The sequence below is a fragment of the Melanerpes formicivorus genome, unplaced genomic scaffold (assembly GCF_026170545.1).
Source record: "Melanerpes formicivorus ecotype bairdi unplaced genomic scaffold, bMelFor1.0.p_v2 SCAF_5, whole genome shotgun sequence".
In the NCBI taxonomy this organism is placed as follows: Eukaryota; Metazoa; Chordata; class Aves; order Piciformes; family Picidae; genus Melanerpes; species Melanerpes formicivorus.
This window is the reverse complement of record NW_027142357.1, coordinates 19,944,489-19,959,359: the sequence shown is the minus strand read 5'-3', so window position 1 is coordinate 19,959,359 and position 14,871 is coordinate 19,944,489. Positions and strand designations below refer to the sequence as shown.

Genomic DNA, 14,871 nt, shown 5'->3' with positions numbered 1-14,871 from the left:
TAGGAGGCAATCTGACAAATCACTAAACAGATTAATGTGACAGAAATAGATTCCTGCTCTAGCAGAGGCCATTGGATATCCACCCCCACTATCAGGTCATGGACAAGTCACAAGAACAAGGCACATTTAAAAGATAGCAAGCAATATTTCGGAGTTGATTCCATGAGATACATTTATGGGGCAAATAAAACTGTCCACAGTTAAACAGCCAATTACACAGGGCCAGATCCACTTTGGTACTACATTGGATACAATTCTGCATTACAGGATTCAATACCTACACTACAGTAATTTATCAGAAATGCTTATAATCACTCTTAACTGCCCTTTTGGTTAATGTTTCTATCCGAGTTGGTCAAGAAAACATAAAACACCACTGCTCGGTACCACATACACTGCATTAGTACCCCAACAGCTGGTGAAGTGATTCAGGGTGACATATGGTTTGAGCACTTCTTAACCAACACAGACATGTACTGTGTTGTTAACCGATCGGAAGTATATCTGTGGAGGCAGAAATCCTACTTTTCCTCTGTACTTTTTGTCTCGTTTCCCAGACAGCTGATACTGAAGTTAACGCTCCTCTAGTTTCCCTTTGCGCGCTGTAGCCCAGTTCAAGGCACGAAGGGCTGGAGGAGACCCTTCCCATACTCCCCCCAGCAGCTAAGGGGCACCACTCAGAAGACACACAGCTCTTAAACCATAGATTAAACGCCTGAGGTGAAGCCTTGCTCTGACGCCGCCGATGCGGGTTTCTGCTAACTCCCGCTTCAGGCCCCTCGGTCGGGGAGTCGAGTCCCCGCCGCGAACCAAGCTCCCCCCGCCGTTTGTGGCCCCCCCGCCCCCACCCGGAGAAGCGGCAGCACCACCAAGAGCGGCGCCCACCGCCCGCCCTCCCCAGTCGCAATTTACCGAAAGGGCCAACCTCGCAGATAACTCTCCCACAGCAGAGCGCCGACAGTGATGCGTCGGCGCTTTTCAGTCTCACCACGCGAGCGCACACGCCGCCTGCCACAGGAACCCCACGCTCCCAGCCACTGCCGGCACTCCCCTCACACCGACTGCGCTGCCTCCAGTCCTCTCACGGCTTCCCTCCCTGTGGGTTTAAGAGCACACCGCAGCTCTGCGCAGGGGCGACGCTCGCCCCCGTGAGTAACGCCACAGTACCTGTCCGATGCCGGGTTCCTCCGGGAAGAGAGCAGAGACTTCTCCTAGCGGACAACCGAAGCACAGGGTCAGGCACATGCGGTGATCCTGGCCACGTAAACGCGCCTACCGCCAGTGCCGCCCGCTGCCCTCGGAGCCGCCCTCTCCTCCGCCCCGTCGCCGCTGCGTGGGGCTGGCTTGGGAGGAGACACCTACTGCTTCGGGCACCTCCTCCCGGCTGCACGGCGGAGGAGGCCTCTGCCTGAGCCGCCGACGGCGGAGCTGGCGTGGCGGGAAATGGCGGCCGGGTTGGGCTGAGCCGAGCTGAGGAGGAACGAGAGCCGCACCATGAGGCTGCTGCGAGCCCTCCTGCGCGGCGCCTCCCCGGGCAGCATCCCGCAGCAGGTGGACTTCTACTCCCGCTTCTCCCCCTCGCCGCTTTCCATGAAACAGTTTTTGGACTTCGGTGAGTACCCCCGGGCCGCCACCCCAGCCTCTCCGCCACGCTCCCCGCAGGTGCTTGTGAGGAGCAGGGCGGGGGCGGGACGGCTCCGCGCGGCCACAAACAACACCCTCCTCCCCTCCCCCCGTGTCAGCGTTGCCGCCTTCCCCTGCTCTTGCTTAACGCTTCTTAACACTGTCCTTTTTGGCAGAAAAAGGCTCTGCTTCCTTCCAGGAGAAATGAGCCTGGTTGGCTTCTTCCCTGGGAACGGGAGCTGTGGCAAGGTTGAAATGTAGCTGAAAACGTCAAACAGAAGTCGCTTGTAGTGTGTGTGTCGTCGTCGTCTCGCCCCCCCGCCCCGAATCTGTAGTATTGGGGAGAGCACGGGGACAGTGGCGGCAATTTGTTCTGTTAGAGCAATGACTCGGGTGAGATTTGCTAAGCCTGTTGCAAGCTAGCAGCATGCAACGTTTAAAGGTATAGAAAACGCGAGACACGTTTAATCTCAGCTGGCGCTCCTCCACAGTCACATGTCAGTGCCTTACAAAAATACCTCACTCAGCTGTTGTTTCAGGAGGTGCGTGATAAAAAGAGTAGGATGCAAACACCAGGAGCCATTCTGGAGTTGGGAATCTGGCCTTGACAATGAGTAAACAGGATACTCTTACACGAAAACCACTCGTAATGCTTTTACATTCAAAGGAATCGTTCTATTCTGCTTCCAAGGAAAGACTATATAGAGAAAAGTCTCGGTCCCACTGAGAAAACCTTTCAAAACCTGGGGATGGAGCCATACTATAATATACTCCTGTACCTAAGGAACACTCATGTGCATAAATACTTGCATTAATATCCTATGAAAACATTTAACTAGCTAATAGTTGTGGGATTTTTTTCCATTTTGGTAACTAAAATGTAACTGTCAACTAATCATAGAACCCCAGACATCAAGTATGAAGGCTTACAACAAAGGTTCTGTTACGTGTCCTATGGCACTTCATCTATTCAGCATTTTGTACGTTGCAATAAAATGTGTCCAATACTTTATCCTCCAGATTGGTACAGAAACTCCAACATATATTCAAGCAAAGAATCTTGCAATTCAGAGTTCACTTTGACCTGTATTATTTTATGACTAAAAGAGCAATGAAATACTGCTTACCTTAAAATCAGTGGTTATTTTCAGGACATGGTATTTCCTCCTGCCAGAAATTAGGCTACTTTTCTGCTGTTAGTACCTGAGCATAAAGTAAAGATAATATTGAAAACTTTTTACATTTTATTTTCTCTTTTGTTTAAGGATTTAATGACAGATATTTGACCCAGGATGGCAAAGATATGGTCTCCAGATAAAAAAAATAATTTGTGGGGTGTCATTTGCTGACTATATGAGGCATTTAAGATTATTGTGATGTTCTAATATCTTCAATCTGACTTGTTTGTGGAATTTTACTCAAGGGAAAGGCCAGTAATGGTCTTACCTGAAATACAGTACAACTAGGGAGAAGAATGAAGGGTTTCTGGGCAGAGGCCATATATAGACAATGTGTGATACTTGGTGTCACTGAGGAGGATTTTTTTGTAAGCTATTCACTTTCTGTGTTACATTAACTTGACATTTTCTCGTCAGTGTAGTTTCTGACATACACAAGTCTGGATTCATTAAACTAAACTCAATTTGGTGAAGATTTTCCCAGGTCAAGACACTCCCAGCTTTCTCTTTTTCCATGTTTCTTCCATTAATCTTCTTCCCCAACTCCTTTCCAAATGAAAGGAGTAAACTGAACAGAAACACCATAGTTTGTAGGAGTTGCCTGTTTTGAAACATCAAAAGCCTGAAGTAACGTGGTTCACTGCAGCTGATAAGCAGCACCTGAACTTACTAACCTGTTCATCTGCCACACTTGAATTCTAGTAAGAAGTCTGGCTGAGAATAAAGTACAGCATTCCTTGGCCTCTTCCCAACTCTGCACCCTCCTTTCTCACCTAGTAAAACAAGTATTACAGGAGTAAATTTACGTCTTGGTCTTAATAACCACATTTAATTGCCACCCACATGGGTGACACCTGTCTTTATAAAAGGATAGGTCAATTATCAACAGGTGCAGCAATTTAGCTGCTAGCTTTAATATTGTTTTTTAAAGAATTAAATGTATGAAAGAACTACTATTTTAATAACTGCACAGTAGCTGTCCTACTTTGATTTCTCTCTCAGTATTGATGGGAATTAATTTGTCTTCCATTCTTGTACAACAGGAATTTAAATTACAACAGATCAAGCTGAAAAGCTAGATAAATATTACAGAACTGATTTTCTAAAAGTGTTCCAGTATGAGTTATGGTAATTCAAGAAGATCAGTGATCATGCAGGGTGTATGGGACCATATTTTCTCAAGAATCTTTCCCAGAAATAATTTCTTGTGCTGATTCCATTTGCCTAACATACTCAAATTACCCACTGTTTGATCAGTGCTAGTTACACTCAATGTTTGCTGTAAATAAAGTGAACAAGTTACATGGATTTAAGTGGTTTTTAAAGCTGAATAGTATAGGTCTGCAGCTATTGCACCAGTTACTTTCTGTATGTTGATTTTTGCTACTGCAAGAGAGCTGGGAGCTTTCTCTAGTTTACATTTTGAGATATAAATGGACTGCGGTTGTGAAAGAAATACTAGCTTGCCAGACCAGTGGAGTAAACTTTAAAATGAAACTACATAGATCTTATTAAAAAAAGTAAGCATTTGTGTAGTTCTCTGCCATAAGTACTGATTTTATTCTGAAGTTGTCATATATTCATTTTGGGCTTAGGATCTGAAAATGCTTGCGAAAAGACTTCATTTATGTTTCTGCGACAAGAATTGCCTGTGAGGCTGGCAAACATAATGAAGGAAATAAGCCTGCTTCCAGATAACCTCCTAAGAACACCTTCAGTTCAACTGGTGCAGAGCTGGTAAGAATAATGTCATTTCATACCTTTAAAGGGTGACCTTCTGCACGTACAGAAGTTGGAGGAACTGATTCTCTTCCACAGAAAGAACATTTCATATGCTTGTTACATGACCATCGCTTATTTAGACTGACTATATATCCCATTGTGACCTAAATCAGAAACTAAATTTACAGACTTGGGAAAGAAAACATTAGGAGCAATGAACAGAACCCACAAAGGAATTAAAAATCACTAAGTATCTCAGTCATGTATGAGAATCCCCTAAAACCAAAAATCCACCAGAACAGCATTTAACAGGGAACTTACCTAAAATGACGAATTAAGAAACCAATGAAGCAGGAAAATGCTTGCAAAAGATGGCAGAAACCATTTAAAAGCCAGGTTATTGTAGGTTAAGAGTAAAGGTGTAGAAAAGATGAAGAAACAGCTTATAGCCAGAATATGTAAAACAACACGAAGAATGAGGCTATCAAAAGAAAAAAAAAAAAAGACATCCTTTGAAAAGTGAAATTTATTCTCAAGTAAGGAACTTAACACAAGCTTCTGTAAGGTCAAGGTGTGTAACTACTGGAAAGGCTTTTACATTGAAGAGAACAGAAAATCTGCCAGAGAGTAAGTGGGATTGATTAGATGACTGAATATAAAAAAAGCTATCAATGAAGATGGAGGCTTTTAAAGAAATACAAATGCTTAAATTCTCATCATATTAAATCACATTGATCAAATGAGAAATGAATTCCAGCTGGAGAAATGCAAAGTAGAGCAAAGAGAGGAACCTCCTCTCCTTGTATGCTTGCTTGCTTACAATGGGAAAAAAAAGTTTTAATGCTCCTAGGACTATTTTTCTGAATATATCAGTTGGTGGACAAGAAGGCAAATAGTGCTAGGAGCTAAGTTACAGAGGAATGTAATTGTACCACCGTGTTAGCCCATTATTCCTCTGAATTACACACAGTTCTAGTGACTCTATCCTGAACAGAAAAGACTAAGAGGGATAATCAGAGGGTTGGAACAACTTCTGCATGAGGAGAAACAACTTCTACGTGAGGAGAAACTAAATAGAATTCTTCTGCTTGGAAGATACATGTCTAAGGAAAGAGATGGTAGAAACACTTAAATCACAAAGAAGCTGGGAAGATTTTGCTAATAACAGGAACTTGCTGGGGGCTGCAAATAATTGATCACCTACTGGGTTTGAAACACAAGGAGGATCTTTTATGCATTCTAATTACATTGTGGAATTCATTGCTCTGGAAAATTTGGAAGAAAACATCAGAACCTAAGAAAATTCATAGGGGTAGGTTGACGAAATCCAGTGATTTGGAAACAAGCAACTTTGGAACACCATAAATTACTTGCCAAAGGGATTTGGGGAGGCATGTTAAGATTGGTCTTTGTCATGTTTCTTTTTTTTCAAAGGTATGTCCAAAGTCTTCAGGAAATTCTTGACTTTAAGGACAAAAGCTCAGAAGATTCAGGGGCTATTCATAGGTAAGGATTTGCTGTCACATGTGTTATTATTTTGTAGAAGGGCTGGCAAGAAAATGACAGTTTAAGAAAAAAATCAGCTATCTCCAATCTTTACACAAGAATTGTAGTAATAGCACCCTTGGTCCCCAAAAGGAGGGTACATTAAAATGTGAAACACATCATTTCTATGCTATATCATTGTGGTCAGGACTGAAGAAGCTATGAATATGTTAAACTTGACCAATGTTTACCAATTGCTTACTTTTAATGTTAGTCCTGACCTATGCAACTTCTCACCTGTAAAGTAGATTTTGTTTGGTGGACTGTAACTGTTTGACAGGAATGGAATCACTTACATGAAAATGGTTTGCAGAGTTTTCACTTTTTCTTGTCAGTAATCAAGATAATAATATTGTTTATAAATAATCAATAATGCTAGTTGCTTGAAACAGGCGTGAAGACCAACCTGTCTTCTTTCTGCCATAGACAGACCTGTGATACGTCTGTCTATTATGGTCTTTGATGTAGGCTGTTCATTCTAGAGTATTAAATGCCCTTGGAAGTGAAATACTAACAATGTATTCATTTTAGTTTTACAGACACTGTGATAAAAATCCGGAATCGACATAATGATGTGATTCCTACGATGGCTCAAGGAGTGATAGAGTACAAGGAAAGCTTTGGCATTGATCCAGTGACCTCACAGAATGTGCAGTACTTTTTAGACCGTTTCTACATGAGCCGCATTTCAATTAGAATGCTCCTCAATCAACACTGTACGTGCCATTGTTAAAAGGAGGGGACATGATACCTGGATGGTGTCAGCACATTTAAATGCTTCTTAGCAGTACACTAGCTGTTTTGCTATCTAGAAATTAAATTTTAAGAGAATTCTTAAAATATTTATTAATAGGAGGCTTTCAAGTGTGGTGAAGATGGGAATTACAGCTTACCTATAAATTCCTATTTAGCAAAACTGAAGAAACAACCTACAATTATAAAATTATATTGGTTGTTAACTAATACTGTATTTTTTTGGCAGCTTTACTGTTTGGTGGGAAAATTAATCCAGCTCATCCAAAACACATTGGAAGCATTGATCCTACCTGCAATGTTGTGGAAGTTATTAGAGGTAAACCCAAGAATCCTGAAAACTGATATGAATGTCTATACTGACAGGCCCTTCTTGATATTCATAAACTGATTAGCTCTTTCCTACCCGGAGCAGAGCTTTTGTTTAAAGTGTAATACAGTTTTGTCACATTTCCATATAAACCCAGTTGTTGTGGGAAAATACAAAATCTGACAGCACACAGTTTTAGAAAAAGACCCAAAAGTAGAAGGGGGAACTGAACTTTCTGTATTTTTATTATAGATGGCTACGAAAGTGCCAAGAGTCTTTGTGACTTGTATTACATGAGCTCTCCAGAACTCATCCTTGAAGAGTTGAACAGTAAGTGAATGTGGGATGAAGCACTGTCTTGAATGTAGTGATGGCATCCTCTAAAGTAGCTGGGACTGAAATATTTCCTTCCACTTTCCATATAGTAAAGCATTCTTTATCTCTGCTGTCATAAATCAGTAAGGGTAATTTTTTAGGCTTTTTTTTTAAACCTGGCGTTCTCTGTTCCTACCTTAGAAAACTGAAAGTAGTAGAAAAGGTTTTTGACACTACAGATGTTAATGTAACAGACTTACCAGCCTCTTTCCCTCTCTTAAGGTTTCTTGTATGTCTTCACCCTACACTGTGCATTTGTCATGGGTTGAGTTGAATCTGCTGCTGATTCTCAATACCATGCTGCTGTCACAACAGCTTCAAAATGCAAGTGCTGGCTGGTGCAAAGTATCATGGGGCTTGAAGTTTAGATTGTAACATGAGAGGCCAAGTTCAGACAGACCTACAAAAACAAGCAGTCAAAACTGATCCTACAAGTAATTGTGAAACCCAAAGTGCAACCACAGAAATTTGGCCTGTGAAGCTGAAGGCAAATTCCAGATCTTTCCTTCCTACTGTACAATACTGGGCATCTGTATCAAGGGTAAAGGCTTTATTTATTTCTCATCTTTGGAGCACAATACTAGAAACATTCGTAGGAAACCATCAGTCACACTAACTCATTCTCTGCACTGAGGGGGTCATTTAATGGCATGTGTTCAAGAAGCCAGAACAAAGTGTTCAATTTTTACAAAAGGAGTGGCCTTTTACTCAAGGAATTGTGAAGGTGAGTTAAACCTGACCCAAGGCAAATGCCCATAGCTGAGAGCGGAGACTATTATTTGAGCCTTAGGCATGGGATCTAGGGGTGGTGGCATGGCAGGAAGCTGTTGACTTGAAGATAAGCTGATGTATTTCAAATTCTTATTCCTGTCTCTCCATTTTCTTCTTGCTGTGCACACCTAGAACAATTTGTTCTACACATTAGCCACAACAATTTGTTCTAGGTGGTCTGATATCAGTAGTCTTCACCTTTTATGTTCATAAAGCACTGGTCACTAACAGAATCTAGTGAGAAAGTATTTTGTTGAACTGAAAGAACCTTAAGAGCCAGCAGAATTTTCTGAGCAAGCTTTCCTTAAATTTTGATGTAAAATGAACATCGTCCCATGATTTATTTTCTAGAATTTATTCTTCCAAAAAAGGGACAAAAACTGTTAACAGTTTTATAGGCAAAAGTGTCTATCATTTTTACGAAGGTTTCTTGTTAGAAGTCAGCTTGTATCTAAATAAATCCAAGAATAGGTTGTGACGTAGAATAAAATACAATTAACCGGGTTGGAAAAGACCTTTGAGATCACTGAGTCCAATCTATCACCCAACACCACCTAAATCAACTAAACCATGGCACCAAGTGCCTCATCCAGTCTAAACACCTCTAGTGATGGTGACTCCACCACCTCCCTGGGTAGCCCATTCCAATGGCCAATCACTTTCTGTGAGGAATTTCTTCCTAATGTCCTGCCTAAACCTCCCCTGGTGCAGCTTGAGACTGTGTCCTCTCATTCTGACTCAGGTTGTCTGGGAGAAGAGACCAACCCCCACCTGGCTACAACCTCCCTTTGGGTAGTTGTAGATGGCAATAAGGTCTCCCCTGAGCCTCCTCTTCTGCAGGCTACACAACCCCAGCTCCTTCAGCCTCTCCTCACAGGGCTTGTACTCCAACCCCCTCACCAGCTTTGTTACCCTTCTCTGGACATGTTTGAGCAACTCAGCATCTTTCCTAAACTGAGGGGTCCAGAACTGGACACAGGACTCAAGGTGTGGCCTAACCAGTGCTGAGTATAGGAGCAGAATGACCTCCCTGCTCCTGCTGGCCACACTATTCCTGATGCAGGCCAGGTGCTACCTGGGCACACTGCAGGGTCATGTTCAGCCTACTGTCAACCAGTACCCCCAGGTCCCTTTCTGCCTGGCCGCTCTCCAGCCACTCTGACCCCAGCCTGTAGCACTGCATGGGGGGGTTGTGGCCAATGTGCAGAACCTGGCACTTAGACGTGTTAAATCTCATGCCATTGGACTCTGTCCAGCCTGTCCAGGTCCCTCTGCAGAGCTCTCCTACCCTCTAACAGATCAACACCTGCCCCCAGCTTCTTCTTGTGGATGGGCACCACCTTGGCCAGCTTTCAGTCATCTGGGACCTCTTCAGTGAGCCAGGACTATTGAAAAATGATGGAGAGTGGCTTGGCCAGCTTATCTGCCAGCTCTCTCAGCACCCTAGGATGGATCCCATCTGGTCCCATGGACTTGTGGGGATCCAAGTGGCTAAGCAGGTCTCTACTTCTTCCTGGATTACAGGGGAATGATACTGCTCCCTGACTCCATCTGCCAGCTCAGGAGGCCAGTTGTCTGGAAGACAACCTATCCTGCTATTAAAAATTGATGCAAAGAAGGTGTTAAGTATCTCTGCCTTTTCCTCCTCTTTTATTACAATATTCCCCTCCATGTCCACTACGGAGTGGAGGTTGTCCTTGCCCCTCCTCTTGCCATTAATGCATTTGTAAAAGCATTTTTTGTTCTTCACTGAAGTGGCCAGTCTAAGCTCTAAATGGGCTTTTTGCATGACCTCTCAACATCCTTGAACATTTCATGGTTACCTCTTCTTCCTTCCAAAGATGATACACCCTCTTTTTTACTCAGAATTTCATTGCTCAGAATTTCATTGCCCATCCAGGCTGGCCATCTGCCCCAGTGGCTCATCTCCCAGCACACTGGCAGAGCCTGTTCCTGTGCCTTCAAGGTTTCTTTCTTGACGTAGGTCCTGGACCCTTTTGTTTTTAAGGGCTGTTTCCCAAAGTACCTTCTGAGTTAGTTCCTTAAGTAATCTGAAGTCCACCCTCCAGAAGTCCAGAGTGGAGGTTTTGTTGATGCTAAGAGCTTGACTGCATATTTGGTGCACTGTAGGATCATATAGGTAATCTGGGTTGGGAGAGACTTCAGGAGGTTTCTAGCCTGACCTCCACAGACAGCTATGATGCAGACCAGCCTGCACCAGACTTTAATGCAGTTTGGCCTTACAAATTTTCCAAGGATGATTACTATATAGCATCTATGGGAAACTGTTTTAATGCTTAACTGTCATGTTGGAAATGCTTTTCTCTATATCAAGTCTGATACTCACTGTTTCTTGGTCTCCCACCACCTGAAAATCCTGACTCTATGTTCATTATAGCCTCCTTACAGGTATTAGAAAGCAACTATTATATGCACTAATTAGTGATGCCACAGTAAATTTTGAGATCAATTTCTAAAGCAGCAAGCACATTTGAAAATCTTGAGTATGACTTCATTAACAGAGACTTCTCAAAAGATTTCTGTCCAAATTTTCTCTCATAAATTCTCTTAATGATGCAAATACACATTTTGAATTACTGTGGGAATGAATAAAATTAAATAGCAAAGTAGGTATTTCACTTACATTCTCTTTTCTCCAGATAAAACGCCAGGCCAGCCCATGCAAGTGGTGTATGTGCCATCACATCTCTATCACATGGTTTTTGAACTTTTCAAGGTCTGTGTGCTTACCAGTTCTTTTATACACTTTGTTTGGGGAGATTGCATGTGTTTGACTTTTGAAAACAATTTTAGATACTAGCATGGTTTTGCAAGTGCAACCCCCTTGCTTTTTGACTGCAGGAAGGTACCTAAACTATGATATTTAGACATACAATAACTGCATAGAAAATGAACAGCTTTTGAAGATTTATCACCTTTGTCTAGATACTGAATACAGCTGACACCTTGTGAGTAGACAGCTCTGTTGAAAGAAACTTAAAAGGTATAAAGACATTAAATATATAAATATATAAATACTTCAAATCTGGTATAATGCATAACAACTGCTATAGAGCTTTCTTCAAGCAGTTCAGTCCTAGACCTTTCCTGATCTCGTCATATTGTGTGTACTATGCATTACAAAGACTTCTACATATAAAACTGTAGATAAAAAATGTTCAGTTGTTTTAAACCCCTAAATATTTTAATAATAAGCAATATTACAGTAAACTAAGTAAACCATACAAGTACTGATACAGAATAAACCAGAAATATTTAAAAAACTATGATGCAACCTTATACATTTGTCCTGATTCTGAAATATGTGCTGAAAGAAACTTAAATTCATGGTTTAAGATTTTTATATATATATATATATACACACACACACACACACACACACATATATGTGTGTGTATATATGTGTGTGGTGAGAACAAGATTCAAGTTGTACTTGAAAATTGCAGAATGCAATGAGAGCCACCATGGAACACAATGCTGATCGGTGTGTTTATCCTCCAATTCACGTGCACGTCGCACTGGGAAACGAGGACTTAACTGTGAAGGTACACACTTTGATTTTTTTTTTTTAAGGTTATTTTGAGTAGTATTTTTTTCCCTGTCATAGGCAGCATATTATTCTCTGTCAGGGGTGATCTGGTTCCAACAATAGATTGTATGAGATGAAAGTATGTAAGTAACAAGACCATTATACCATTGTGGAATTTGACATACTACATCAGTAGGAAATGCGTGAAAAGGTTGCACAGTTGCACTGAAGGTTCTGCAATAGAATTCTCTGCTTTGGTCGTGCTTATGTCTTGCCTACCTTATAAGCAACCATGGCTGAAAATGAACTGGTATCCTTACACAGTTGTGATATCAGCATTTTGTTTGAGGCAATGACAGAGCTAAACAAGCATGAAACAACTGAAGATTAAAAAAAGGGAACTCAACATTATACATTCCCTGTAAAACAAACCTCCCTGAAGTACAGTTTGCAGAGTCATTTCTTCTTTTTCTTCTGTACAATACCCATGTTGGTTTTCAAAGACCAACGGCAAGCATTGGCTTTTTCGTAAGGTCTGCATCAACCAAAATATAGTAAACCAATTCTTGCTAGTCCTTCAGCAATTAAAGAGACTGCATTTAACTGAGAGTATTTCTGCAAGATAAAAATACAGGGAACCTGGCATTTGTGCAAAGGTTATGACCTCAAGACAAAACTGAGTTATGAACAAGATAAAAAGAATGCACGATTCAACAATTTTCTTGCTTCCAAGAGCTTATGAATGCTTCTTGTGGTATTACTTTATTTAAATGGTTCGGATAAGGGATGAAAAGGGAAGGATTAACCTCTCTGATCATTGCTGTAAGAGAGATGAGAATTTAAGGAAACCCAGAACTGAATGGAGGCAACTTTTTTATAGTACGTTTAACTTGAACTTTGGATCATTGTTTGAGATAAGCTGTCTTCTAAAGGGTACAATACTACATGTTTCTTCTTGTTCCAGATGAGTGATCGTGGTGGAGGTGTTCCCATGAGGAAAATCGATAGACTATTCAACTATATGTACTCAACAGCACCACGTCCACGTGTGGAGACATCACGAGCTACACCTTTGGTATGCAAATCTTTTCTACCATGTCATCTTGGATATATTTGTCACAAAAGAAACCATTTAGCCAAAACTTTGAAGTGCTGGTTTTGTAGATGCAAAGAGTATCACCATTGGAATGTTAAAGCTTAATTCAAGTGTTTTTCTGAAAATAACTAGAGAATTGCATAAAATCCTAAACTACAAAAAATTACTTAAACTTGTTCAAAATTCTGTTCTTTAGTAAAGATCAGCTGCCTCAAGCAGAACACATCTACCCTGCATGTGCTGCAGTCAGGATAGGACTCAGTTCTGGCTGCAGCCACTGAATGAGAGGAAAAATAATGATAGCAATAAAAAATATAAACTATATATATACACACACACACAAATAAATAATGATAGCAATAAACCCACCCACATTTTTTCTTCAGGCTGGATTTGGTTATGGCTTACCCATATCACGACTGTATGCGCAGTACTTCCAAGGAGACCTGAAACTATATTCCTTAGAGGGCTACGGCACAGATGCAGTTATTTACATAAAGGTACGATGTAACACTTCACCATTTAAAATTTATCAGCAACTCTAATTAACTGCTAATGAAACTGCTTGTTCTGTTACTAAACTTTGATTAAAAAGTCTTCTCTACTTACAGGCCTTATCAACAGAATCAATTGAAAGACTTCCTGTCTATAACAAAGCAGCCTGGAAGCATTACAAAGCAAACCACGAAGCAGATGACTGGTGCGTGCCAAGCAGCGAGCCCAAGGACATGACCACTTTCCGCAGTACATAGCTTTTTCATCAGCAGTGCACAGGAAGTGGTGTCTGTAAAGGGAATTCAGAAGACCCGCTTTACACCAAGATGACAAGCCACAGCTGATATGTGAAAGTAATTTTAAGTGGAGTAACAGAACTAAATTAACTACTCTTTCTGGAATTAAAAAAAAAGGCAAACAAAACACTTCAGAAAAACCCCAAACCTGTACATATTTTTAAGTGAGAAGGTCATGCCTAATTTATCCCACTTTCCATTTTCAACTACTTTTAGCAGCTAAGTTAAGGGAGCAGTAATTTTGGGTTTTATAAAGACCAATGCAATCTGTCACATCTGGTGAGAAATTTATTAATTCATATAATTACAAAATTGTTTTGAAAGAAGAATTAGTGAAAAAGCTCACCAGAGCATTTCTATATTATACAGTATTACAAATTAATGAAAAAACTCATGCAAGAAATAATGAGGAGCTCATTGCTATACCTTTGTACCTGTATAGCACTTTCTAATCTTTTAAGCATGCTGAAGGCCGAGTTTGCAAAGTCAGATATGTTGCCTACACGTATTGTCTACATCAAGGTTTTCTGCAGCTGTAGATATTACACTTTGGTCTACAGGGATTTAAAAAATACCCCATCAGTTCTACCTGCTACCACTGATATAATGTATCTCAGGTATGTGGCATCAGTCATATTTCTGTGGCTGTAATGTGAATATTTAATACATGTGAAAAAAAACTTACCTTGCCCCCATCATTGTGAATTAGCAAATAGTATTGGCTTGTGGACAGTAAAGATACGGTGTCTTACATTTGCTTGTATTTCTGTAGGCAATATCCATGTTCTAGCACTCAGTAAGATCTCAGACTCTGGTATGTCAGGTTACAGCTCCAAATAGAAACTATTTTAAATAAACAGTTTTTTTACGATTTGCCCTTAATAGGGCAACTTTATTTCTTTGACAACAGAAACTACTTTCTCAGGAGTATTTAAGAAAAAGTGGAATTAAGAGTTTTTGAAAATACCTATGTATTTGTGATGTGCTTCTAGCCTCATGTAGTAGCTGGAAGTCACACTTAAACATACTCTGTTTACCTTATTTATGTTAATCAGTCAAAGGCAAACTGTTAAATCATTCTGGGGAAGATAGAGAGGAGAATGAATATCACATTTCAGGTACAAAGTCCTTTTAATAAAGGATTCGACTTCTTTTAA

At 40.9% G+C, this 14,871-nt stretch overlaps 1 protein-coding gene and 1 long non-coding RNA gene across 4 annotated transcripts in view; one reads left to right on the top strand and one right to left on the bottom strand.

Annotated features, from left to right (window-relative positions):
• LOC137441293 (uncharacterized) overlaps positions 1–1,645 on the bottom strand; it is a 23,458-nt gene extending 21,813 nt beyond the window's left edge. For 2 of the 3 annotated variants that reach the window (XR_010987370.1, XR_010987371.1), the window contains exon 1: positions 1,168–1,645. This is a non-coding gene — a long non-coding RNA (uncharacterized lncRNA). The remainder of the gene's footprint in view (positions 1–1,167) is intronic. The other variant, XR_010987369.1, reaches the window with a different exon arrangement.
• Positions 1,361–14,871, top strand: PDK1 (pyruvate dehydrogenase kinase 1). Its single transcript, XM_068138584.1, has 11 exons — positions 1,361–1,612; positions 4,397–4,538; positions 5,958–6,029; positions 6,600–6,784; positions 7,051–7,140; positions 7,384–7,461; positions 10,938–11,014; positions 11,745–11,843; positions 12,792–12,902; positions 13,310–13,423; positions 13,535–14,871. Exons 1-11 carry the CDS (start codon positions 1,495–1,497, stop codon positions 13,673–13,675), a joined length of 1,227 nt encoding a protein of 408 aa, XP_067994685.1. The 5' UTR covers positions 1,361–1,494; the 3' UTR covers positions 13,676–14,871.